Here is a 27,965-nt window from a genome sequence, read left to right as displayed (position 1 = left end):
CAAAGGCCAAATAAAATGGTGCCTTAATAATTCATTTATTAAAAGCAAGAAAAAAGAAAAATGTTATTATACAGTAGCTAGGAGAAGTGCTAAGAAGTTAAATAATTCAAGAACTCTTTCATATATATATATATATATATATATATATATATATGTTCCCTTTAGCAACAGCTTTGGTACCTATAAATAATGTGTCCATACTGGAATGCCCTATACCTGACTTGTCAGGATTGAAAGTAGAATATAGGAAAGAGTTTTTAAATCAAATTTGATTAAGAGGAACAATGGCATGTAGTACACATCAGAGAAAGATTCCACTCTTCTGAATTTTGTTTTGCTTTGGTTTTTTCATTCAATAATGAGCGACAAATCTCCTGCTTAGGATGATACTATTTGTAGACACCAATAGAAGACAGATTGGAATTTTCCATCAGAACTGTGAATAAAGAGATAAATTCAGAATTAGTGATTGCCATTATTTGTGGATGGAAGATAATGTCTTTTAACAGAATTTTTAATGCATATTTGCTGTCCATCATTCCTTGTTATCACTAGGGGAAACTGAGCCATTGGTCTTGACACGAATTGTTTTCTTTCCCAATAGCAGAGCAACCAAGGCCCCTCAGACCTGGCTTAGCAGGCCAGTCACAGCACTGGTCAGTCACAGAGCAGGTCAGCCGTGAGACCTCCAGCCCCAGCACAGAAGACAAACTGTAACCGTGGAACCCCCAACACAGCAGGTGATTAAGTCAGGTTACCCCAGCACAATGAGGAAGCTGCCCATATCGGAGGGTCCAGTGGGAAATCCAGTGACCTGGCTCCGGCCCCCAGCACAAGAAGCTTGAGATAGTGCCTCCTGTGCCCCAGGAGCAGAACTCAATTTTAAAAAGCGAACAAAAAGCCAAATAGAGCCCTGACCACAGAATGCTGCTATGGCAACAGGGAAGCTCAACACACAAACTCAGAAGAGGACAACAATATCAAAATTCCTACATATAAGGAAATATGAATTGGTCACAATAGCAGAATAAAAAATAGAAAAGTCATCAGGGCTTCCACATTTAGGATTTCCTATGCAAATGAAAATTAATCCAACTTTATATAAAGAGGCAGCATGGTGTAGTGGAAAGGGCACTGTTTTTGGAATCCAAAAGAAGTGGTTTCATTGCTTTGACATTAATGCTGTGATTCTGAACATGAACCTCCCTGTGACTCAGTTTCTTCATCTGTAGAATAAGGAGTTGGATTTGACCCTAATTTTTAGTTCTAAATTTATGATGCTGTGTTTTCATGGCCATTCAGCAGACAAAGCTATTGAGCTCAAATGATCGATGATTGATTGCATATTTGGACAACTATTTATGTATTCATTCAAATATAAATTATTTCTATATTTGCTCCTCCAATTTTTATTATTCTCAGCAGCCAGTAAGTATCTGGCTTATATAAAAGTTTATTGAAGTGACTAATCATTCATTCTAACCATCTCATTTTATCAAGACTCTAACAGAGCAAATAACTTGGTCATGGTCACATAGACAATAAGTGGCAGAGTCAGGATTAAAACCTAAATTTTTTTTGGCAAGGCAATGGGGTTAAGTGACTTGCTCAAGGTCACACAGCTAGGTTATTATTAAGTGTCTGCAGTTGGATTTGAACTCAGATCCTCCTGACTCCAAGGCCGGTGCTCTATCCACTGAGACACCTAGCTGACCCCAAAATATTTTTTAATCCAAATTCAGTGCTCTTTGCTCTTTGCCTCCTAACTGAAGTGAAGCAAAGTAAAAGTAAAGTGAGCCAAGTCAAAGTCAGTCCACTATCCTCCCAATCTGCTTTAGTCCACTAGGTTTAAGATTCTATGCATCTTCAATATTTGGGAGAAGACTTTGTCACAAGAAAACTCAGGCTAGTTCAAAAGAACGTTTGTCCTGTATGCATTTTGCCTAACATGACTATTATTTTCTAATTTGCACATGATTCTGCTGTTGCAACTTATGCCCATAATCCTTGCTGGATCATTTGAATTTAGGAGTTCTGAGCTGCAATAAGACAAAAGTCAATAAGGTTCCCACTAAGCTTGGCACCAAAATGGAGAGAGAGAGAGAGAGAGAGAGAGAGAGAGAGAGAGAGAGAGAGAGAGAGAGAGAGAGGTATATAAATCCATACATATACAGATAGATAGATATGTTTATATACACATAAAATCTGCTTATCTTCTAAGCAGCATCCTTCAAATGAGATTTTGCCAAAGAATTTTTCTTCTCCCTTCTGTACTTCTTGCTAATTTTTTTAAAAGCCAAAACAAATAAATAAATAAATAAATGCTGCATGTTCACTAAAGGATACTTACTATTTCTACCAAATATTTGTTTCTAAAACCCCATCTTTTAAAATCCATTTTAATATGGAGTTAATCTTTTAACTTCTGCATATTGAAATGCTTCAAAAGACCTGTTTGTTCAGATGTCTGATCCCTCCCTCCAAGGAACACAGCTCATATGACCTTCACTCAAGTAGATTCTTCTTCCTTAGTTACCATGCTGAATGATTTTTTCTCTAGTGGACAACATTAGGGAATTCCGGTCATTTCTCATGTGTACATAAGAGCAGTTCTGACCAGTTTTAGCCTTGATTTGATCCCATTCCTGATGCTGTTGAGTCATTTCAGTCATGTCCCCATTTGGAATTTTGGAGGGAGTTTGCCATTTCTTGGTCCAGCTCATTTTACCTGAGGCAAACAAGGGTAAATGCCTTGCCCAATATCACACAGCTAGCCAGTGTCTGAGGCCAGATTTGAATTCAGGAAGGGGTGTCTTCCTGACTCCAGGAAGATCCCACAAGGACGTATTTATGAAGCACAATATCAAGTGCCTAGAACTATCCCTGGTGAAATGAAAATGAAATGAAAACAAAATGAAACAGTCCCTACTCTCAAGAAACTCAAATTCTAATGGGAGGCTTGTAGACCAGACATTCATTGAAAACTTCACTACTACGACCAGTAAACTTTTACTTTAAAAAAAATGGCTAAATAATGCTTCCCTCACCCCCACTGGAGATGCTTCTCATTATGAAATTACTTTGTCCAGAATGATGGTGAAAACTGCCCCTGTTCTGTTATAGATGAAAGGCAATAACAGTGAAGTCAGACTCATGTGGAAGGATACACTGCTGAAAGATACGGTCACTGGAGAAACACAGAATCCCATATTCTAAAAAATTGACTAAGGTACCTCAGCATCATTTTAAAAAATTATTTCTGAGCAGCTAGGTTGCCCAGTGGATAGAGCACTGACCCTGGAGGCAGGAGGACCTGAGTTCAAATCCAGCTTCAGATGCTTAATAATTGCCTAGCTATGTGACCTTGGCAAGTCACTCTTAACCCCATTGCCTTAAATAAATTTTTTTAAGAAATTATTTCTATTCTAAGGAGGACCTGAGTTCAAATCCAGCTTCAGATGCTTAATAATTGCCTAGCTATGTGACCTTGGTAAGTCACTCTTAACCCCATTGCCTTAAATAAATTTTTTTAAGAAATTATTTCTATTCTAAAAATTGATTAAAATGAAATGTGATGTTTTCAAATTATACTTAAATATAATAGTGAATCCTAAAGTTTCAGTTTATCTATCACATATCATATATAATATATAATATAATATTATTTCAATAAGGTTCAGTTTAATAATTCCCTAAATGATAATGGGTTAAAATAGAAGAGATAAGTAGCATATATAAGGGTTTTTTTAAAAAGTATTTTCCTTTGCACATATCCATGATATAAAAATTGGATCTAACCAAATTACAAATGGCTTACCTAGAATCAGGAGAGAGAGGGATCTGGAAAGTTCTTCTTAGTTCTTCTAAAAGAAAAATATTCACTTTAAATAGAAATACATACCTGGTTCACAACAAAATAGAAAATTTAAAATGATAGAGACCTAAACTATGTACCAAAAACAGCTCAACAGTCTGGCTGTATTCATCCTTCTACGTAACAAGAGTAGGAAGAGTTGACAGTTTTGTCAAACTAAGAAAAATGTATTTGCTCTCTTTGCTTGAAGTCTCTTCACGTTCTGATCCATCCTCCATACAATTGCCAAAATGACTTTCCTAGAGTGACCATGTCACTCAATACACTCCCATTAATTCTAGAATAAACTGTAAAATCTTCTGGCATTTAAAATCAGCCTTTCTCACCCTGGCCCCTTCCTCCATCTTTGATATATTTATACCTGACTTCTCTCCATGAACCTTATAATTCAGCAAGACTGACCTGCTTCTTGTTTCTTGAATGTGATATTCTATCCCCAGACTATATACTTCTTTCTACCTATATCTCTTGGTTTCCTTGGATCAGCTCAAATTCAATCTTCTATAGGAACCCTTTATCCCTCCATGACTATTCTCCTCTGAAATACCCTTCCATTTACTCTGTATGCATACTAGTTGTGTAAAATTATTTGCAAGTCACTTCCCAATTAGAATGCTGTCTTCAAAGGACAAGAACCATTTTGGCATCTCTTTGTTTTCCCTCTGCCCACCACCCCACAATGCCTAGTGCATCATAAGTGATTAATCACTGCTTATTGACTGACTGACTGACTGACTGACTGACTGACTAGGTCACTAATGCCTAGAAAAGAATTTTGCTTTGTCAAGAACTTAATAAAGACAAATTGAATGCCATTGAATTAGGTGTTGTCATTGGGAATGAAATTCAGAGAGGAGTTGATATTTAGGATGGATCAGCTTTATTTTTCCAGTAGAGTAACTTTATCCTCTGTTTTCATTTTGAATTCTATAAATATGAAGATCTTTTTTCACTCCAGATGGATTCCCCTTGAAAACTCCAACTCCTTAAACGTAACTAAAACCTTAGTGATGATCATATATGTGCCATAAACCGTGCAGAGGCTGACCTTGAATTAACCAAGGACTAAAGTATGCTTTCACTCTTACAAGAAATTTTACCTTTGACTCTATCCTAAATACATTTTTTGATATTTTTTATGAGTTTTTGATCTTCTTTCTCTGTAACATATTCAAAAGATGGTTGAATAAGACATAATCAAAACAGAACTCACCTTCTCTTCAGAATGGGTATAGACTACTTCAGTAGCCCTGTTGATAGAAGGTGCTGGGGCACTATGGGCAGATGGAATGGGGACTTCTGGAAAATGATCCATGTAAACGGGAAGATAAATTTCTGGCTGTTAATATAAAAAGTAGATGATTTCATAAGCAATTTTAAAGAAGAAAAAAGGAGAAATAGTTCAGTCACTTTAATTCACCATGAACTACTTCTCACTTGTGCAATTGGTTTTGCAGTTTTCGAAACTTTTTTCCTTACAATAACTTGGGAGGTAAGTGGCAAGAGTATTATTTTTCCCATTTTGTAGACACAGAAACTTAAGACCCAGAATAATTTGATCCAGTTCTCCAGATAGTATAGATCAATATTTCTTTTCTTCCATAATGTTTTCCTTAGGTCATGTAGTAACTATACTAACTTTTATTTTCTGGGATGGTCAATTTCCCCATTTCATGGAAAGAGAAAGCAAACTTCTACGTGGCACCTAGTAAAAGGTGACATGTCTAAGGAATAGGAAACAAATTATTTCTTAAGTCGATTATTGCCTTATAGCCATCTATACCTTAAGAAAATCTAATTCACTAAGATTTTCTTGAAATATTTAGTCCTGAATATAGTAGATGTCTTGAAGATATTTTCTTAGAAATATCTAGAATGTAGTAGGGAATTATGAAGGTATTTCCCTTCTAATACAAATATAAACAGGAAACATTAGATATAATTTAGAGGGTCACCATGGCAGAAGAAGTTAACTAGTACAGTAGTAGTAATACAGTAGAATTGAGGTCAAATCTGACCCCAGATGGTTCCTATCTCTGTGACCTTGAGCAAGTCATTAAATCTTTCTGCCTCAGTTGCCTTATCTATAAAATGAGGATAATAATAGTACCTACCTACTAGAATTATTGTGAGGGTAAAATGAGAGATAAACTTTAAAATTTTATATATATATATATATATATATATATATATATATATATAAATTTTTGTTGTTATCAAATTATCATATTATTATCAGTATTATAATCATCTTTATTGGTGGTAGTAGTAGTAGTAGTAGTAGTAGTAGTAGTAGTAGTAGTAGTATTGTGCTAGAATGGATAGAATGCTGGATCTGAAATTAGGAAAACTTGCTTTCAAATATAGATCAAAGAAAATATTGAATCAGAGTCAAATGATTATCTGGCTGAGTATCAAGGAGAATCTAATTAAACTACTAAAAGGATGAAACATAGCTTGATTGTTCATTTGCTCATTTTGGGTGAAGGTGATAGTGGTATTGGGGTTTGCTTTGCTGTTGCTTTGTCTACTTGCAAATTGACAGATAGAGGGAAAAACGGATTACCTATCTTAGGGGAAAATATGTTTATTACACTTAGGAGAAAATGAACCATTTATTTTCCCAGACCCAATAAACAATCAAAAAGAAGGACAAAAACTTGGAGACAAAGAATTATTCTGAACTATTCAGAATTACACGATTTTAGGTTAGGATCTGGGTGGACGGATCGGTAATATGGAGAAGAAAGGAGAAATATACTGGTAAATTTCTTTTCATTTTGTTCTGTCTTAGATGAAAGCTTACCATGTAGGATTCTCTGTATAGTTGATATTTTCTTAGCTAAAAGAAAATACATATATTTAGTAAAAATCCACAATAATTTGAATAACATTAAAGTTTGTAAATTAAATTAATATATCTTGCCTCATAAGGATTATAGAGATATTCCTGAATAAAAGAAAAAGAAAAATCTTTATGAAAATTCACATTAATATATATGTATATTTATAGATCATTTTACTTTTACGGTTTAAAATCAAGTTAAAATAGTAATTAATAAAGTCTCTACCATCAAGATATATTAGAAGTCTTTAGTAACTACTTCTGAACTAAGGGGCAGAATAAAGTATTTTTCTTTTGTCAGAATGAGTGATTTAGCTAAGGATAGCAGTTTTAGGAACCCAAATTGAAAATGTATTTGTCTTAGTTGTTATTATTTTAGTTACTGGTCCTAAACTACTAATAATACTTGATGAGAATGGATATGAGCTAAATCCTCCAAATGATATCTTTTTGTGTTACCGTCATAGAATGCTGTGTTCTTAGCTACTACTGGGAAGAATATCATTATACCCCATTCTCTTTCATTCATTGGTTCAAATCTTAAAAGAAATTTTACCATATACTGGAGATTGAGAGGTCTCTCTTCTTGAAATCTCTGGTGAAATAAATTCATAAAAACATTTATGAATGAGTAACATGAATGAATATATAAATAAATGAAATATAGAGCAGACAGTACTTTAAGGTCATAAGTACCAAAAGTCCTATTTATTAAGAACAATAAAGAGATTAATGAATCTTGAGAAGGAAATAAACTCTCTCTCAAAACCCCAGTGAATACAAATAACCAATGGGAAACCAAATACTCTATAGGATGAGCCCATGGTCTGATTCTTTGGACAAAGATAAAAACAATAGTCAGTTTCTTCTTTTCAGTGGTTCTGAATTTACACTGTAAAAATCTGACACACATGAGGGAACATGATCACAAAAAAATATTTCCCAAGGGCACATTCTTTCACGTAAAGGTAGGAAAATGATTCTAGTTCAAAAGGACCTGTCAGTTTAATATCACTTTTTCTTTAATTTCTTAATGATATGTGCCCCAAGTCTTAAATGAGATGTTACCTGATAGTGCTGATATTGTTCACTGACATCTTCAATCTTTCTCTGGTAAAAAAATAAAATGTAAATTAAATAAAATAAAAATAGGAAAAATATAGGATTCCTTGGAAAATATTAACACGCTTAAAATTAAGCTAGTGTATTACAACTCATTTGGAGGAAATATTAGTATTGCAAGTAAGTAAGAAAATTAATTTTTTTCTATTTTCCTATCTATGGAATCTTCTTCTATTGCCAACAAATGTACTCAATCCCCACCATCTTCTTATATTTTTCTTTCCTTTCTCAGTCAAACTCCTAAAAAGAATCACCATTTTTGTGTTTCCATTTCCTCTCCTTAGATTCTCTCTTTTTAAAATTATATTTAAAACATGTATTCACATTCCAAAGTGACAGTGGTAAAATTCCACACTGAGATACTAGTGCAAAAGTATACAAAAAGTTAGTAATTAACAAATCATTCAACTGTTATATCCAAACTTGTCAGGTCTCTTAATTGTCTAGTATAAGGGCCTTTCTTTAATCCTTACCCTTTTGGTGGTCTCAGTAATATTTAATACTATTGATCACCCTCTCCTCCCAGATTGCCTACTCTCTAGGTTTTAATAACGTCAGTCTCTCTTGGTTTTCTTCCTACATGTCTATTTTCCCTTTCTCAGTTTTCTTTACTGTTACATTATCCAAATTATGTCTCTAAAGCTCTTTCCTGAGTCCTCTTCTTTTTTAAAATACCATCACATGCATAAAATTATCTCTATAGAAGATCTACATATCCAACCCTCGTCTTTCTCCTGGGTTTCAGGGTCTGAGTCTGTATGGCATAATAGACAGGGTACCAGATTTGGAGTAAAATCATTCAGACATTACTAGTTTGTGACTATGGGCAAGCCCCTTAACTTCACTCTTCCTTAATTTTCTTATCTATAAAATGGGAGGATAATGCTCACCTGCCTCTAAGATTCCATAGCCCTAAGTCTATGAACCTGGAACTCCATGGTCTCCTAGACATTTCAAACTAGATGTCTCATATGTATCTCAAACTCAATATTCCAGTAACAGACCTTATTATCCTCCCACCCAAACTGTCCTCTTACTGTCAAAGGCACCACCATTTTTCCTATCAACCAGAAAGTCTAAATAGAATAGGTTCTTCATGAGGTTCATTTCATTAAATTTACTGAGATTCTGACTACAGAAATAGAATCAAAGTAGCTTACTTCAGCTGGAGCAAAAGTATCTTCCTATAATAATGGAAAAAAAGCCAATGTAATTTTTAAGACAGATTCAGAGTGTTTTTTTAATCCTAGAAGAGAATTTAGTAGTAGTGTATTTGACACTGAATGTGCAAATGTTTTTTTTCTAAACTGTGCAGCATTATACAAATGTAAAACATAATAACATGCCTATTTTATAGATATAATTATGAAAACTAAGGCCTAGAGTTGGATAAATAGACTGCAGAGAGATGGTGTAGACAATTCAAGGGAAAATAGCACTGAGGAAAATATTGGGACCTAGGATCAAATTCTGTCATTTATAACCCAAATGTCCTTGGGAAGTCATTTAATCCTCTCTGGGTCTCAGTTTCCTTTGAGTTCAAAATCAGGGAGTTGGACTAAGTGATCTCAAAAGTTCAGTCCAGTTCTATATCAATGATCCTATAACAACACAAGAAAAAATAAAAATAATCAATGGAGTGATGTTTTAAAGGACACAGGAAGGGATGGGATCAAGTGGTTGGGATGGCTCTGGTCAGGAGAGTAATTTAGTCATATGTCTGAGATAAGAAGCAGTGGATGAGTTAAGAAAGGGAAATATTGAAAAAAATGGAAAGGAAGTAGTAAGTACTTTGTCAGACTACCTTAATGTCAAGAAAAATAGAAGTGTAGAAACTCTGGCTGAGGCCAACTGAAGATTTAGGTAAAAGAGAAGAGAGTTTGAAATATACCCTGTGGGAAATGAGAAAAGGAATTTATTTATATTAGATCACTAAGCAACAGTGAGGTTGTGCATCATTGATCTACAAGGGAAAAAAATCATATAGCTTCATGATTTTTTCTGACAATGATTGGAAGCAAATTCAAAGAAAGCTGGCGAGGAAGTAATGGGGGAGGAAGGAGGAAAAGAGGAATTTTAGGGTACTGGTGAGCATCTCATGGAAATGGCTGAGTCCTTGTTAAGTATGAAGACAGAAGGATAAGAAATTATGGATTGGAATAAAAAAGGGATTGAGAATGAAAAACAAGCTTATCAAGAATAGGTAGGAAAGAAAGGGAGACAGAATATTGAAATACAAGGAAAGAAACATTTCAGAGATAAATATTTTTGGAGTGCAACAACATAAGGAGTTCAGTGGGTTAGAAACGATTAGAGTTGAGGTGAAGAAACTATGACATATGAATATTATAAAGAGCATATATAAACACACTAAAGTCATTGAGGATGATGGACTGGAAAGATCTGAATCAGGTACTGAAATTATCAAGGAGGGGGCAGCTAGGTGGCGCAGTGGATAGAGCACTGGAGTCAGGAGGACCCGAGTTCAAATGTGACCTCAGATACTTAATAATTGCCTAGCTGTGTGGCCTTGGGCAAGCCACTTAACCCTATTGCCTTGCAAAAAAAAAAAAAAAAAGAAAAGATATGATCAAGGCAGAAGGAAGGCTGACCTCCATGTGGGGAGATGGCACTGACAAGAACAGGAAGAGGGTGAAGTAACATAATGGTTTGATAGCATGAGATTATTAAGTGTTTGCAGTGGGTGGATTGTGCTTGCAGTTTGGAAGAAACCATGGAGAATAAGGAGTTGGCAAATCCATTCCACCATGGCCTAATAGCATGTTGCCCACTCCTCTAAGAAAACTTAGAGGATTGTTTGAAAGAAATGCCCTTTTTGGATAGATAACTAAGAGTATGGCATCCCAAAGGGATACCCAGGTTTTAGTTAGGATTTTAGTAATGATCAATCAAAAATAAAGGCTATAGAGAAGTCTGCTCATAATGAAGAAGGTATTGTAAATGTGCAGTGGAAGGGAAGGTAAAGAAATGGATAAGAATGATTTGGACCTGGGGACTAGGAATGCTGAATGAGATGGGTCAAAAGTCCCAGAGGCGATAACAAAGCAAATTGGGGGGGGGGAGTGGGGTGAGGATAGTTTTGTTTGTTGCTATTGTTGCTACTGCTGCTGTTTTCCCTAGGGTGATAATTCAAGGAATGATGGTGCTGGGAAGTGGGTTTTCTATTCTTTGGGGGAGAATCACACATTTATAGATTTGGAGCAGCAAGAGATTTTAAGAAGGAAGCAGTCAGGTGGAGGTTTTAATTTGAGCTGCCTCCCCAAATGGTCATAGACGAGATTTTAGTGGATACAAGTAGAGAGAGATTTATGTGACCTCCCAGTATCATATAATGACATCTTACCCGATTGAGGTTGTATTCAACCTGTCTGCGGACACGTTCCTGTTAAAACAAATTTGTATCAGAATAGAGGTCGTTGTAGTGGTCTGAGCTTTTTCCAGTTCGATTTACCTGAGCCTGAAGTAGAATAAAATGAGCTAATACATGAAAAGCCCTTTATAAAACTTTAAAACATTATATAAATGATAACTGCAATTATTTTCTCTCTTATGGTCTTTAAGGGCAAACCCTAGAGGGGAGGGAGGACTAGACCTGTTCCTGTGAATTTAATTCACTTCTAATTATAAGGCAGGAACTTTTTTCTTCCATCATCAAGTGGTCCCTGCCCATTCCTTGTAAACAAGAACCAGTTGACTTCTAGCCAATACAAATAGTATTGCCTACTTGTCTTCGTGAGACAGAATACTAATTGCTCAACAAAAATTACACTCCAAAAGAGATTCCTTGTTATTCTGTGTTATTCAAATCATGACTTAATTGGAAAAGCAGAATAAATATTTTCAAGATTGGAAGATATTTTTTCCCAAATAGCATTCTTTCATTTCAACAGTACATATATTTTGGCAATGTAATGAAGGAAAAATAAGATATTTCATGTTCACTTCGGTGTTCTGCAAAGGTTTTTACATTCAAAATAAAGTGTTTTACGAATACTATAGATGGAATCAATGGAGAGAATCAAAATCTTTTCATGCACTGAAATTGTCTTACTTCGGTAGCTGGAGTGACAGATTCCTTTGAAAAAGAAAAAAAGAATCGATTTTAATTTTATGTAAAACTCACAAATTCAGTATAGTAATTGGCCTGGACTCTGTGGCCAAATAAAAACATTGAGATAATTCTTTGCTTTAGTCCAGATAGTCTAGATAACTAAAAGCACAGTATCAATAGGCCCAATATTATTAATTCTTAATTATCTCCAATTAAATTGTTCATGTTATATTTTATTCTCAGGAAATTTACAATACCGGTTTCATTCTCCTGAACCACCAAACATATAAAGGAAGTCAACGAAACACAATAACAACTCCCCAAAGTATGACATGGGACCTGAACCAGTCCTAGATTATACAATAGTTTGGCAAAAGGAAAAGAGTAGTAGGGTATCTTGTTGGTTAACTCTGAGGGTTTATTAAATGAACAAGTCTCACCTCACTTGATGAACTCTTCAAAACCTGTCCAGAAAAGAAAATGAATATAAGACTAAAGATGATGTAGGAGATAATAATGCACCCACCTGGGCCCCATTTGACCTTCTCAGTGGAAAGTACCTTCTAAATATCTCTGCTCTCCAGCCCCAGTGACATATGCCTTGACTGGCAGAGAATAAAGGAGAAACCAAAAATTATGTAAACAGAGAGAAAGTAGATGGTACCACAGTATATAGAGTGTTTTTCTGAGTCAGAAAGCTCTGAGTAGTTCTGTCATTCTAGGCAACATAATACTGCTTGCCTCAGTTTCCTTATCTCCAAATGAGTGAGAGAACTAAACCACTCCTGTATCTTTGCCATGAAAACTCCAAAGGGGACATGAAGAATCAGATATGACTAAGAATGACTCAACAATAAAATTGGCCTCTTGCTAAAATACTTTTTTTGCCAGCAAGCCATGCTTTTGCCCATAATCCTTCTTACATGAGATATAATCAATAGTCTAGAACATAAATCAGTATTCACTGTGGTTGAATAGACAAATTATCTTTTCCTATTGGGCAATCCAAAAATTTTAGTGCAATTTTAAGCTTTATGGATGAGACTCTTAGATTTAAAAGATCCTCAGAATGAACCAACAAAATTCTTTGATTTTGTTGTTGTTGTCTATTATATATTTTAAAGACTTAGCTTTCAAGACTTAAAAAGATACTAAATCTTTTGGGATACACTCTAAATACTAGGAAAGTCCCATTTCCAAATAAAAATCATCTTCCGTATAATGAGAATATTTTCATTAACTTTTAAAATAATTTTTACCTCTCTGGGTTTGTTGAGCTCATAATTTTCTGGGAGAGTTCTGACTTTGTCCAGCTGCTGGAGAGATTCCTTAGAAAAGACAAAATTGACATGAGTACTCTAAGTCCATCTCTTCTCAATCAGGAAACCTGACTCCAGAGTGCCAGGAATGGGCCTGAGGCATTTACAAAGACCTCCACCCTTCTGCCTAGTTTATTCTGAAAGGTGTAGCTCCACAAAGGATTTGGGGTTATGAGCGCCTCTACTCTCCACTAGAGATTCCTTTCCATTAGAGGCTAATCTGAGACTACTGGTTACCAATAAAACATGAACTTGATTTAGCTAGAACACTGTACTTGTAAGAAAGGCAGAGAAATCATGTTCTCAAAGACCAATTTGCTTTACTCTCTTCAGTGTTTGCAGATTACATCCATACCCTTAAAAAAATACCCTAAAAACCTTTTGCTGAAGATATTTTCTTTGGTTGAGTAAGCATGAATTGACCATGAAAGACAATACATGCATGTATTAGGTAACATTTATTTCAAGGTCCAATTGTCCTGAATTCCTGTAAGTCTAGATGTAGGATTTAAGCAAAAAATGGGATAATAGGTTGGGGAAAATAGACATTATTAAAGATGGAACCTGACTCTACATAACCAATGTGAAATGAAAGAGGAAGAATTCTTTGGAGATTTGGGGCAGGATTTCTATTTAATTTAGACAAATTCATATTAAAATTATCATCTAATATATTTTCCCTATTTTCATTTCTCTCTGGTTTTGTGGACTTGAACTTAGTTGTCATAAAACAGTAGAACAGGATTGGTTAATATAGCCTCATGTCAGACTTGGGATCCAAATGTCTTACCTCACTTGATGAAACCTGCAAAGGACAAGAAGTAAATTACTTTTTATTCTTTTTTTCCCTTTGGAAGTATGTTACCCATTGGATTTGTGGGATCATTTCCTTTGACAGAAAAACCTGGAGGTCTACTATGCAAGAATCATTTCTCAAATGATTGAAAATCTCAGCATTTGCAAAGTTGACAAAAATGCTCAGCCCTGGAGACCAGGAGAGAATATGGATAACTACTTCTTTGCCGGGGAGGGGGGGTACCTTCAGTTGGGTAATAATCATAAATTCTGTCCATGTTAGTTAACTTTTATTGAACTGTCTTTTTTTCTGTTTTTATTATTCTTGTTACTGGGAGGGCTCACAGGGTTGGAGGAAGGAGCGTGAGTGGGGTTTGCTAAAACCAAAGGTATTCATAATCTTTTTTAATTGAGAATAATAATCACAACATGAATGAGATATTATTGTAGGAAGACAAAAAAGGGAGTAGAGTGTGAAAAAATACCTCAGAAAGAGAATGCCTCCCCCAAAAATTATAGCTTTGTGTTTAACACTGAGCCATTTATAAAATGTTTTAGATATCCTATTTCATTTGATCTACACTTCACTGAGGTCAAACCTTAGCCCCTGGTGGTCCTATCTTTCCTTCAGTCTTCTCAAGTTATCTTGGGAGTATAACTGCTTTGCCTATTTATTTTTGCTGCTCTGTGATCATTTTGTGGCAATTTTATCTGTTTGTGAGGGAAATCTAGAGAGTCTAAAAAGTTCTGACCTACTCTGCCTTCTTCCCAAAATGCCACATTGTATGTGACTAGTTATGTGACTTCAGCATCAGTGGGACCCTTTGACAGAAAAAAAGTCGAAAATGGACCCTGTGATCTTGTTACCTGGACAAAACATCCCCAAATAATGCTCTGTACATAGTGGGGTATTCCATATCTAATGGTTAAAACCTAACCAGAGTATTGTAGACAACTAAAGTCGCTCTAGTTTGGAGACATGATCATTTCTCTCCCTTCTTTCCTCTTCCCTCTCCAAAAACAGCTGATCAGGAAAGCACAAAACAAAGGGAGAAAAAAGAAACAGATTTCTCCCTGCCCCACCTGGGGCACTGATTATCAACCAGGGTAACTCACCTGGTTTACTGGAATGACATCTTCATTCTGCGAGAGATAAAAGGTGGTTTGAGTTCAAAGCTTGATAGAGGGAAGTGAGTCACCTGTAAAATCTCTTTATGTTACAGTATAAAAGAAGAGCTCAGAGGTAACTCCTCCAACATTCAATGCATGGAATATTTCTATTAAGGCCAGGGTCTAATATAAAAGTGGCAACTAATGAAATAAGAAGTCTTCCAATAAAACCTCTAAGTGGGGAAGGGAGGATCTGCCCAGGGGAGTTCACTATACTTCCCCCCCCCCAAAAAAAAGGGCTTGATGCACCTGCTCACTTTATCAATGTGAACAACTGCTTTGCCTTTGCTGTTATCACTCTCTAAGTATTTTTTTAACCAGCCTGCCCTTGTTTAGAGAAATAGTTAATAAGACAGCCAGACAGACAAAGACAAAGAGACAGAGAGAGAGACATAGAGACAGAGACAGAGAGAGATGAAATAAAAAATTAGATTCAACACTTATCAAGACTTATGTGCACAAGAAACTAACTTGTTAGTAGTTAGTAAGCATACAAAGGGCTGCTGGACAGAGAATAACAGTGAAAGAGTGAAAAAAATATTATGGAAGCAAACACAAATTAAAACCACTTTATTTATTTATTTTAGGTTTTTACAAGGCAATGGGGTTAAGTGATTTGCCCAGGGTCACACAGCTAGGGCATTAGAAAGTGTCTGAGGCTGGATTTTAACTCAGGTCCTCCTGACTCCAGTGTCAGTGCTCTATCCACTGCACCAGTTAAAGTCATTTTAGAGTTGGCTTCCAGTTGAGTGGGTAGTAAGATGGCTCAGGGCTAGAATGCTGGGCCTGGAATCAAAACCTAATCCAGCCTCACACAATCACTAGCTGTGTGTTCCTGGCAAATCACTTAGCCCTATTTGTCTTGGTTTCCTCATCTGTAAAATGAACTGGAGAAGGAAATAACAAGCCACTCCAGTATCTTTAAGAAAAACCCATATGGGGTCTTGAAGTGTTGGACATGACTGAACCACAACAATACCTCTCCATTTCAGAGTAAATTCTACAAGTAGTGTTCACTTCCTTGTATTTGGGTTTAAAAAAAAAAAAACACTTGAGCCCAATCTGCTTGAGGAGAGAATGGTTCTGATTATAAAAATATAATTCTTAAGAATAAAGTGTATAATGGTTCCCTTAAAAATTTAACCACTGGACCAAGACTTTTCATAACATTTCCTTATAATCATCATTGTCTAAAAAAAATTGTAAAATGCTGTCTGATTACTATACCTCAAAGATTTTCTCTGTGAGATAAGCATTTTCTCTCCCTGTCATGACTTATCATATCAATCAAGTTTTACAGACTCCTACACTAAACTTTGAGTAGTAGATCCTATTACTCTAAGGTGAATTCTTTTTTTTTTTTTTTAGGTTTTCGCAAGGCAATGGGGTTAAGTGGCTTGCCCAAGGCCACACAGCTAGGTAATTATTCGACCTAGCCGCCCGTCTAAGGTGCATTCTTAATACATATCTCTTCAATTATATCAATCATAATCAAGTCTTAACAGAATAAAATAATTACCAAACGATTTTCTAGGTCTCGAAGTTTAATATGCCTCTGTAAAAATTAAAAAGAAAAATCAGAAAATGCTGTACATATAGACAGATAGATATACAAGTTTGCATATGCAAATATACAGATATGCATATATATATTCACTCACAGATCAATCAATCAATCAACAATCATTTATTATTTGTTATGTACCAGGCTATGTTGGTAGTGTGGATGCAAATACAGATAATAAAATAATTCTTATTTTCCTGGGAGCTAACATCCTAAGGGGGAACATGATAAGTAAATATTGAATAGATGAAGGTTAGGTAGACATAGGGAGAGACACAGAGACAGACATAGAGGTAGATAGTTAGAAGCTAGCTATGGATATATAGAACAAATACAAAGAAAATAAATAAATACAAAGTATTTGGAGAGAGGTCATTAGCACTTGAGGAAGGTCAGGAAAGACTTCATGGAATATAAGTGCTCAAGCTGCATATTGAAGGAAGAGAAAAATTAGGTGAGGAGTGAGAACATTCCAAGCATGGAGACAGAATGGAGGCATGGAAAAGAAAAATTGAGTGCTGTAGATAAAGAAGAGAAAGAAAGTCAATTTTGCTGGATAACAGTGTGAGAGAATGAACAATGTATAAAGTGAGACTGGAAATATAAGTTGGAACCAGGTTTTGGAAGATTTCAGAAGAGTCTGTATTTGATCACAGGGGACAATAGAGAGGCACTAAAATTTAGTTAGTAGAGTGAAAGAATAGATAGTTGTTGAATAGTGGATAGAATGCCAAGTCTAAAGTCCTTCAGGAGGATCTGAGTTCAAATCTGACTTCACGCACTTTAGCTGTGTCACTTAGCCCTCAATTTCCTCATTTGTAAAATGACGTGGAAAAAAGAAATGGCAATTCATTCCAATATTTCTGCCAAAAAGAAACCCCAAAATGTGGTCATGAAGAGTCTGATACAACTGAGCAACAAGCAGTAGAATGACATGGTCAGATCTGAGTTTAATGAAAATGATTCTGGCAGTTGTAGAGAGAGTAGCCAGAAAGACTTGAGGCAAGGAGTCAAATAGGAGGACATTGGAAGAGGTGATGAAACCTGGATTAATGGAATGGCTCTGTGAGCAGGGTGAAGGGTTAAGATGTAGCATCATATATGTCAAAAATGAGTGATTGCATTGGTATGGGAATTTGCTCCATTGTTGTATATTGCAACCCAACTCTACCTTAGAAGAGACATCTTCAAAAGTTCCTAGAGACTCAGGGTCTCATTCAAGTTCACACAAAAAGTTCAAGACAGTATTTTCCAGATCTTCCTGGCTTCAATAACATGGCTCCAGAATATTATCCATTATAGCATGTTTTCACCTATGCTTCATAGTTATATATATTTTCAAAACTCATATATATATTAATTATATATATATATATATATTTATATATATATATATATATATATATATATATATATATATATATATATAGTACCTGAAGGTTTATATGTAACATTCACTATATTAGTCTTTTCCACAAAAACTATAGATGTACTTATATCCTTAAGATGGAATAGAATCTTAAGTGATGGACAATTGGACTCATTTTGAAGAGTTACTTCCAAAAGATGAAATTCTTTCCTGAAAAGCTGATCTAGCTCTTTTCTTATAAAGAGATATGAGGAGAATTGTTGAAAAGAGAAAGTTGAATATTTCAATAGTTTTCATCATTGAGGAATCAACAGGGCTTGTTTATGGTGTGATCCTCACAGCTGACATAGCATTATTTTATTGTTTGGCACTCTGCTAGTGAAATTTATTGTTATTATTGTTGATGTTTATGCAAACCTAGGAGATTAGAGGATTTATATATTAAAAGATAAGAAAAAACTTAACTAAAGTGGGTTTTGCAGCTTATTTTTTAAAGTATATTTAATAAATAAGAATGAAGGTTGGGAGCTAATTGGTTATAAATGAGAATAATGTTACATTTTTTGTAATGTAGAAAGATCAGAATACAGTCCTTGATTATCTTAGAATCCAGTATGAAATTATGATTAAGAAACCTGAGCTGGTAGCAGGAAAAGAAGGGTAAATACATCACATAGGTTACATATGGAAGAAATCAATCCCCAAAGTCTATAATATACACAGTCTATAATACCTGCAATATATATGTATAAACAAAAGGTTCACTATTATAGGTATGTTAAGTAAAAGATACTTACATTAATATAGCTGAGAGCTTCCTAAGAAAAATAAAAGAGACTCAATGTTAGTTTTCCTAATGAGTATAGAAACAATTTGAATGCTTCCTACTTCTTAAACATGACAAATAACTGGGACAATTACGTGAAAAATTCAAGTAGTAGTAAGCAGCAAAAAAATCTGCTTCTTTAGTGTGAATTACCCAGAATGAGGAAGAAACATTTTGGGGTGCAGGGGATGAATTTTTTTTCTACTTTTCATGTCTTCTATTTCATTTTATATTGTGCAAATTTGCCAAGTTACAAGGAAGTGTGTGGAAGTCATTGTCTAGATGGTTAATACTATTGACTTTCCACGAAAATGCTTTTGATGAAACATCTAAGTAAGAGAGGGGAAAATTGTGTCTGTGTGTGTGTGTTTGTGCAGACATCACAATAGCGAAATTATTGGAAGAATGATCTCAAACTAAAGCTTATTGAAAGTACAATGATGTTCCAGATTTGCTCATGGAATTGGAAAGCATCAAGGAACTAGGGATTTTTCTCTCCCTCTTTCTCTGTCTCGGTATCTTTCTCATTCTCTGCCTCTGGCACTGTCTCTCATGTTTTCTGCCTTCTGTTCTTGAGAGGTAACTAGTTGACACAATGGATAGAATGCTAACTTTGAATCAAGAGAATCAAGTAGAAATCCAGTCATAGACTCTTACAAGTTGTATGAACCTGGACAAGTCACTTAACCTCTGCCTGACTCAGTTTCTTCCTTTTTAAAATGATGATAAAAAAACACCTTTGTCCTAAGGTTTTTAGAAGAATAAAAGGAGATGATATTTGTAGAGAACTTTTCAAAACTCAAATCATTATTTTATTATTATGATATATACTATATAGAATGCTATACTATATATGCTTATTCTATAGTGTATAGTAATTTCATAGGAAACTATGTCTCCAAACAAGAGCCAAATGTTCATATCTCTGTCACTAAGACTCAAAGTAATGATAATAATAACTACCATTATCATTCTAGTCTCTGAATTAGAGTATTTCCAATGTAATTAATAATACCTAAATAGAACATTATCAGCCTGCTTCCTGTCTGTCTCAATGGCTCACAGAAGCCAAAAAATAATTTGAACGTCTAAACTCAAAAGTCCTATCATTTGGTTCCCTACCTAGATACTGCAATGATTCCCATCACCTGAGAAGAAGAGAGGTCTTTCTAAATACTTCATTATACTTACTGGCCTGGCCAGAGCAAGAGCCACAAGGCAGGAGAAAATGAGCAACTTCATGATGGCTGAGACCTAGAAAAGGAGAAATGAGAAATCAAAGTTGTATTGATGGTATTGATTTCATGTTCCTTCTTCCTAAATAGTGCACTTTTACTTACCAAATAAAATAAGGGTGCTTTAGAGAAGCAATTTTTAAGTTTCTGATTTGGGGACTTGATAAAGATATTCCTAAATCCTAGATCTCTTCATTTCATTAAAAAAAAAAAGAACTATTTCTACTAGGTAATTTGAAGATGGGAAACTTCCTCCTATAGGCTCAATTTTCTTGCTTGTAAAATGAGAGAGGGAGAAGATAGGATAAACTCAAAGGTTCCTTCTAGCTCTAAATCTATGATCTTAGGACCCCATGAACATTTGGAGAGAACTCTAGGACTCTTGTAGGAGTTGGAAGCTGAGCTGTGCTTTGAAGGAATTTGGAAAGAAAGATGAGTATTAGGAAAGCTCCCTCTCTCGGTTGGCCAATATATCTTTTTTTACTTTAACTTGTAGCAATATTGAGAACTCCAGGGCAAGTAAGTGGCACAGTGGATAGAGCACCAATCCTGAAGTCAGGAGGACCCGAGTTCAAATTCAGCCTCAAACACTTAATAGTTGCCTAGCTGTGTGACCTTGGGCAAGTCGCTTAACCCTCATTGCCTTAAATAAATAAAAATTTTTAAACTTATTGAGAACTTCCCCTCTTAAGTAAAACCCCTGATAAGTCTAATCTACTCTATTCCCTGAGGCTAGGAATCTCTTCAATAAAAATTGGAAATAGGGAGGGTAAAGAGGAAGTAGTAGTCATGGTGGTCCACAAGGGGTACCTGACATTTTTGCCTGAGCCTGGACCTCAACTTAGAAGTGGATGTTTCCAATCTTGTCAATAGACTGAGTGGTTGGGAAATGGTGACCAAGATATCTCAGAGAAATAGTCAGTAAAACCCTGGACATCATGTCTGGGGGTGCAGATACTAATTAGCTGCATGATCCCAGACAAGTCAAATCTTGTTATTTTCTACCTTCACAACATCCCTAATATATATGTATGTGTATATATATATATATATATATATATATATATATATATATTTCTCAATTAGACTCAACTCTAGTTGAAGTCCTCACCACCTCTCACCCACTTGGCTATAAAAGACTCCTAATTGACCTCCCTGCCCAAGTTCTTTTCCCATTCTATCCCCTCCATTTTTCCTAAAGAATAGATCTGCCCACATCCCTCTATCCTGAAACACATATTCAATTAACTCCAGTGGTTTCCTATTATTTACCCCCAGGATCAAATATAGTCTTCTGAATGGCATTTATAATTTTTAAGAACCTGACCCCTTCCTACCTTATCACTGTTCTCACACTTTGCTCCACTTTCACAGTGACAATTCCTTGGACACAACCTTCCATCCCTTATCCCTGTGGCTTTGAACTTGCTATTCCCATAAATGGGATGGTCTTCCATTTCATCTCTGCCTTCTAGCTTCCCTGTCTTCCTTGAAGTCTCTGTTTAAAATCTCCTTTTGACAGATCTTTTCCCTGCTGTTATATCCTTCCCTCTAAAAATAGCTTCCTTCTCTTCCTATCTGGGAAATGTACACTTATTTGCATGTTGAATCCACCATCAGAATGTAAGCTCCTTTGGGGCAGGAGCTCTTTTGACTTTTTCTTACATCCACATTGCTTAGTACAATTCCTGGTTACATAGTAAGTTCTTAATAAATGCTTTTTTGACTGATTGAATAAAAATACACTTCTCATAGATATATATATATATATATATATATATATATATATATATATATATTATACATCTTTCAAAAGATATAATTTTTAAAATACAAAAAGTCTTGTTTAAAATGAAAAGAAAAATAAGATGAATCATTCAAAATATGTATTCACAGAATTTCAATCTGGTTTTTATCCTTTAGAACATCATAAATTTTGAGGCAGAAGGACTTAGTAGTCTAATAATTATCACAGTAAGAAGAATACTAAGATTCACATTAAGCTTTAAGATTTGCAAAGTGTTTCATAAATATGATCTTATTTCATCTTCATGACAACCCTGGGAGGCAGATATATTATTACTCCCATTTTACAGATAAGCTGAGACAGACAGAAGTCAAGCAACCCGCCCAGGATCAACAGCTAGTAAGTACCTAAGACCAATTTTTGATTCAGGTCTGATTCTTAATCTCCCATTCCATCCCCCTGCATCACCTAGCTGCCTAATATAATTGATCATTTTGTATTGGTTATATTAATATGAATATGATTTTGTATTTGTATTAGAAGAAAGGAAAGGGAGGGGAAGTAATTTGATCAAATCAATGGAAGAGTTGAGTCCAGATATTCTGACTCTAGGGCCAACACCTTCTCCATGCTGATAATTAAGTTAAATTAATCTCATTTTTCAGTCAATTTTACTCGGTTTGGTGTTCTGATTGAATTTAGTAGGCAAATTCTCTAAGTCATAATTAAAGTAATTAAGCTATTAGTGTTAGATCTAGGAGTTATTCTACTAGGTAGCTCCTTATCATTTCTAACCAATTGGGTTTACCTAGTGGCCACCATGATCTAATCCATGTTTCCCAAGAATAGAATGATAACCTTGACAAGAAACCTTAAACCTTTCTAGAATCTACGAGCAATTTCTTCCTCTTGATTAAGGAGAGTGTATGCAAAATACATTGCAAGTCTTAAAAAGCTATATGAATACTAACTATTATCATTATACTACTGTTGGTGTTATTATTAATGCAATATTCTTAACTTATAGGAACTTATGCATATAACTTGTAATAAGAAAGTCAGCACACTTGATTTATTATTCACAACCTATATTGATTTCTCTCCCAAAACCTCAAAGTGATTCAAAAATTTGCAAAATATTTTTAATTAAGCCTTGGGGAGGGGAAAAAAATCTTAAATTTGCTCAAATTATATTTAAAATAAGAAATTATTGACAGTTTGTTCATTTTCATCCACAAACTATGAATACTTCTTAACACAGGAACAATAATGATTAGACAAAAAAATAAGAAAATATACATAAATATTACCTTGAATCAAAGGAAGGTTGTCTGATGGAACTGATGCTGACTATTTCTGCTTCCCAGCTATTTAAACTCTGTGATGGATGATATGCTAATTTTGTGGCCTTAAGGTTGGATCCATGAAGTTGAATTCTCAGAAGTCTGTGATCAAAAATTGTTCTCCCTTCCAATTTCTGTCCCTAGAATTTCTGAGGAGTGTTTTAAACAAAGGAGTGATTCATGATGTGACTTAGATTTTTCAGGAAATTAAGTCAAATTCAATATTAAAATACAGATTCCTAACCCTGGAAACCTGGATCACAAATAGAAAGATGAAATGGACAAAAGAGGATATTGAGGTCAATCCCTTCATTTAATAAATGAGGAAATAACTTGCCCAAGTAGTACCCAGGGAACAACTGAAGGGATAGAATTTGAACCCAGGTGCTTTCACTCCCAAATCATTCTTTCCATTTTGGCTATTGTTAAGAATGCTACTAATGGAAGAGATCTGCTTCATGATAAGGGGGACAAAAATGACTTTAATTTTGCTATAAGATTCCATTTCCAAATGAAAAATCTTGTGTCTAGTCTGGTCTATGCAATATGTTCTGTCTTCCAACAAGCTCACAGTATACTAAGAATTGAATTTTGCATCTATTCCACTGTTTTGAAAGATAGATGTCTTTTAAAATCTTAATCATATACTTTTCTTTGGGGTTTATTCAGTCATCCAATCAACTGATAAACATTTGCTAGGAAACTATAATTATATTACACTAAACTTGGGGTACCCACTAGAGCACAATGCAAAGAATGGTAAAAGAAAGTTCCTGCCCTCAGTGAAGGAAACAGCATGCAAATAGCTATATTCTGGATAAATGCCTTCAATAGAAGGAAGGCACAAAACAAAACATTATTAGGAATAGCTCTTCTAGAAAATGATAAGAAATCATCCTAGAACCGTGATACTGTGAAGGAGCTCTTTGTGACTTGGACAGATTCTATCTACTCAGAGACCCTACTCAGAGTGTCAAATAAGGTCGGAGGGAGAGAACCAGAAAAGTTACTTAATTAGTTTGTAGGTCTCTGAAATCTTGTGATGAGTACTGTCAAAAAGGAGGTATTGGCATCAACATTCATGTGTATGTTCTGTTCCATATAGATGATTAAATTTAGCAAAATGGTGAGCTATACTAGTCTCACACAATCTGGGGCCACTATCAACTCTAACACACATACACACACACACACACACACACACACACACACACACACACTTCCATTTCCATATCCACTTTACCAAAATACATATAGAATTATTCAATCAACATTTATTAAGGCTTTGTTATTGTTGCTCACTCGTGTTCAGCTCGTCATACCCTCAGTTGAGTTTTTCTTGACAAAGATACTAGAGTGGTTTGCCATTTCCTTGCCCAGCTCAATTATAGATGAGGAAATTGAGGCAAACAGGGTTAAGTGACTTGCCCAGGGTACCACAGCTACAGAATGTCTAGAGCCAGATTTGAACTCCAGTCTTCCTGATTTCAGGTCTGACACTATCCACTGTGCCACCTATCTGCCTCTGTTAAGGCTTACAATGCACTGTTCTAAGCTCTGGGTCTCAAATAAAGTCAGATGTACAGCCCTGATTGCCCCCCAAAAAAGAAAAAAAAAGAATGATACAGACCTTCCTTATAGACTCCTCAGGGCCTCTAACCACAGATTCCCCTAGCTATAAGTCTTCCAGGAACATCAGAACTAACCTACTATTTGACTTGAAATACATGAAGAAAGTTTGGAACAGGTAAAGGAACTGGAGGAAATGATCACAAATTACCCATATAGCATTTGTATCTAAGAGATCTATAAAATATAATGGGTATTGATTTTTTATTGATTTCTTTTTTAAAAATCCCAGGCTACCTTGTGCCTATTTTGAAATAGATGATAGAGAGAGAGAGAGATGTAGAGATATAAAGATTAGAGGTAGAGATAGAGACAGAAATAGAGGTAGGGATAGATAAAGATAGAGGCAGAGATCAAGGTAGACGTAGAGGTAGAGACAGAGACAGACAGAGAGAGGGAGAGAGAGAGAGCTAAAGAGAGACTGAGACTAAGACAAAGATGGAGATATACACATAATATATACATATTGCCTCACCATTGCATGTGAAAGTAAGCTTTTGAGGGCAGGGACAATCTTGCTTTTGTCTTTGCATCATCCCTCCTGGCTTAGTAGTATGTACTTGAGAAATTAATGTCAATTGACTAATCAATTGAAACAATGGAATTCTAGAGAAAACTCCTATCTGGTTAGGTAAAGACCTAACCTGCCAGTCCTTCCAGCTTCAGGGCTCTTTAGGCTTTAGGCTGCAAACCTACTAAAGGCTAATTCTTTGAAAGTATTTGAAGTTGGTGAACATTCTGGGGAAATATCTTCTTATTAGGCAACAGCAAATACTCTGGCAACCTTGCTGAGAAAAGTTGAAGTTTGGCTTCTCCTACACCCTTAGGAGGACTCTATATAGCTTGGTGATTTCTGGAGGGTCCCCAGTGAATCATTCCCTCTATCTAGGCCAATTATCCCTTTGTCCCTTGACATGGGAAGGAAGAAAATGGGAACAAAGGATGTTTTCTCTAACTGGTTTTCTTTATTTCTTCTTTTGTCTGTTCATTCATTCTCTGATTCTGCTCTGCCTAGTACATTCCCTAGAGCTCAAGTTCACTGGATGCCTCCAGAATCATGATACTTTCCATGGTGGGAGCCTCCCTCTTGGGGGAACCCATTCCAGGTCCACTCTGCTGCTGTCTATCTTAATCATCACCTTTTCGGTGTCTTATGAATGTTGACATCAAGCACCTTGATCTATCCTTTGATTGCTGTAGCACTGAGTTGCCTCACTGGTCCAGAAGAGAAAAAATCATACTCGGGGCCAAGGACTCCCACAAGATCCAGACCATCACCAAAAGTCCTCTTTCCTATCAAATCAGGCTTTAGGGTAAAATGATAAAGGCAATTGAGAAAGAATGTCTTTGCACAACATTCCTCTCACCATAATAAGCATAATGTGCATGTCATGCCACTATTAATTTGGTTGGTGAGGTCTCCTTCAAAATTGAAGAACAGCCATTATTAACATTCTTTCATTCATTTTAAGATTGGGTCTCCCTTTCTTGCCTTGGGTCTTTTTGCTCTATGACTCAGCATGACTGAAGCTTTAACCTAATTCATTTATAATTTAGTCTGGTTTTCCTTTCTTTAGTCATCCTGGAGCCCCCACCACCACCAGGGGGGGGGGAGAGAGAGAGAGAGAGAGAGAGAGAGAGAGAGAGAGAGAGAGAGAGAGAGAGAGAGAGAGAGAGAGAAATTGTACAAACCTTATATATGATTTTTTTTAAATACAATATTTGGAATCAGATGACCTGAGCTTGACACCTTGAACAAGGTGTTAGGCTCTTTGGCAAAATAATATTTTAATAAATATTTTAGTTATTGATTTTACCTTTTTAAATTCTTATGGATCTTATGATTTTAAATTCATACAGTAGATGCTAGGGTAGGTAGGTGGTTGAATGGATAGAGTGCCCAGACTGGAGGCAAGAAGACTCATCTTTCTGAGTTCAAATCTAGACTTGGACATTTACTAGTTGCATAACCATGAACAAATCACTTAACCCTGTTTGCCTCAGTTTTTTCATCTGTAAAAATGAGCTGGAGAAGGAAATGGCAAACCATTCCAGTATCTGTGCCAAGAAAATTCCAAAAGGGATCACAAAGAGTTGAACACTATTAAAAAATGATTGAACAACAATAATGCACTTTTATTGAGTACTGCTATTAGTAAAGTAATGGACAAAGGCAATGGAATGTTATATAAAATTCAGTCTTGACCCCTAAAAGAGGTAACCAGTAAAATAATATATATATATATATATATATATATATATATATATATATATATATATATATATAACTGCATATAAAGATACAAGGCATAATAAAATAGGAATGGAATTATTCCCTATTAGCCAGGCAGCACTAGCCAACGACTTGTGTTTATATCATGAGGATAAATTTATTTTATGTGGTTCAAGTCACAACCCAAAAAAAACCTGGAACTCCAAAATTAATTTCAGACCTAGATATTAAGTTGGCTACCATGCTAATATAAAGGCGAGATTGGCTGTCATCCTACCCTATTTAAAGTAGGTGGTAACATACCCGATCTATTAATTTCAAGCATAGTCTTTAGTCTAATTTAGAAAAGTCTGGAACCAGAATGCTGCTGCATAGGAATCATGTTCAGATAGGCTCAGGAAATGGACATGACCCAAGAAATCATTAAGTCTTTATAAGTGTCATTTGAAAGTTAGAATAAGTAGGGTATTCCAGTAAAAACTCCTGAGTAGGAATCACCTTAGAGGGAAGGGAAGTAGGGAGAGTTCCCAAGTTTGGGCCTTAGATCTTTATCTCTAACCCCCAACTTTGGCCAGAAGAGGATCTTGTAAGCCTTCAAGGAACTAAAGTATGTTTGACTTCATCTTTGCATCTTCCCAGCTAATGGAAATTCCCACTCTACTGGCAACCTTGAATCACTGAGAACAGTGTCTGCCTTGGGAGTCATGGTCAGATAAGATGTAGATCCATAGCTCCACAAGGAACCCTGCAAAGAAACTAAATTATGCCCAAGAGGAAATTCTTGAACACTCCTAAATGGAGAAAAGGACTTCGAAGCAACAG

General features: G+C 35.5%; 1 protein-coding gene and 1 long non-coding RNA gene across 2 annotated transcripts; both read right to left on the bottom strand.

The window, feature by feature from the left end:
• Positions 1-165: 165 nt before the first annotated feature.
• LOC141516031 (uncharacterized) lies at positions 166-6,767 on the bottom strand. Its single transcript, XR_012476589.1, has 4 exons — positions 6,681-6,767; positions 5,088-5,213; positions 3,818-3,863; positions 166-436 (listed from the first exon to the last, which is right to left on the bottom strand). It is a non-coding gene; the product is annotated as an uncharacterized LOC141516031 (long non-coding RNA).
• Positions 6,768-23,420, bottom strand: CSN1S1 (casein alpha s1). Its single transcript, XM_074231544.1, has 14 exons — positions 23,249-23,420; positions 20,148-20,210; positions 18,928-18,948; positions 16,717-16,752; positions 15,144-15,170; positions 14,023-14,037; positions 13,173-13,241; positions 12,354-12,377; positions 11,914-11,937; positions 11,206-11,244; positions 9,002-9,025; positions 7,788-7,829; positions 7,276-7,314; positions 6,768-6,824 (listed from the first exon to the last, which is right to left on the bottom strand). The coding sequence occupies exons 2-14, from the start codon at positions 20,196-20,198 to the stop codon at positions 6,768-6,770; spliced, it is 468 nt and encodes a 155-aa protein (XP_074087645.1). The 5' UTR covers positions 20,199-20,210; positions 23,249-23,420.
• Between the last annotated feature and the right edge of the window lie 4,545 nt (positions 23,421-27,965).

Source organism: Macrotis lagotis, chromosome 3 (genome assembly GCF_037893015.1).
Source record: "Macrotis lagotis isolate mMagLag1 chromosome 3, bilby.v1.9.chrom.fasta, whole genome shotgun sequence".
NCBI classification, from domain to species: domain Eukaryota; kingdom Metazoa; phylum Chordata; class Mammalia; order Peramelemorphia; family Peramelidae; genus Macrotis; species Macrotis lagotis.
The sequence above is the reverse complement of the archived record's forward strand: the minus strand, read 5'-3'. Positions and strand labels throughout refer to the sequence as shown.

Coding starts and splice junctions, on each gene's coding strand:
- CSN1S1 (XM_074231544.1), bottom strand. CDS start 20,198: ATGAAGTTGCTCATTTTCTCCTGCCTTGTGGCTCTTGCTCTGGCCAGG. Junction 15,171..16,716: donor GAGACCTAGAAAATCGTTTG/GTAATTATTTTA, acceptor TATCTCTCGCAG/AATGAAGATGTCATTCCAGT. Junction 12,378..13,172: donor AGCTCAACAAACCCAGAGAG/GTAAAAATTATT, acceptor TTTTCTGGACAG/GTTTTGAAGAGTTCATCAAG.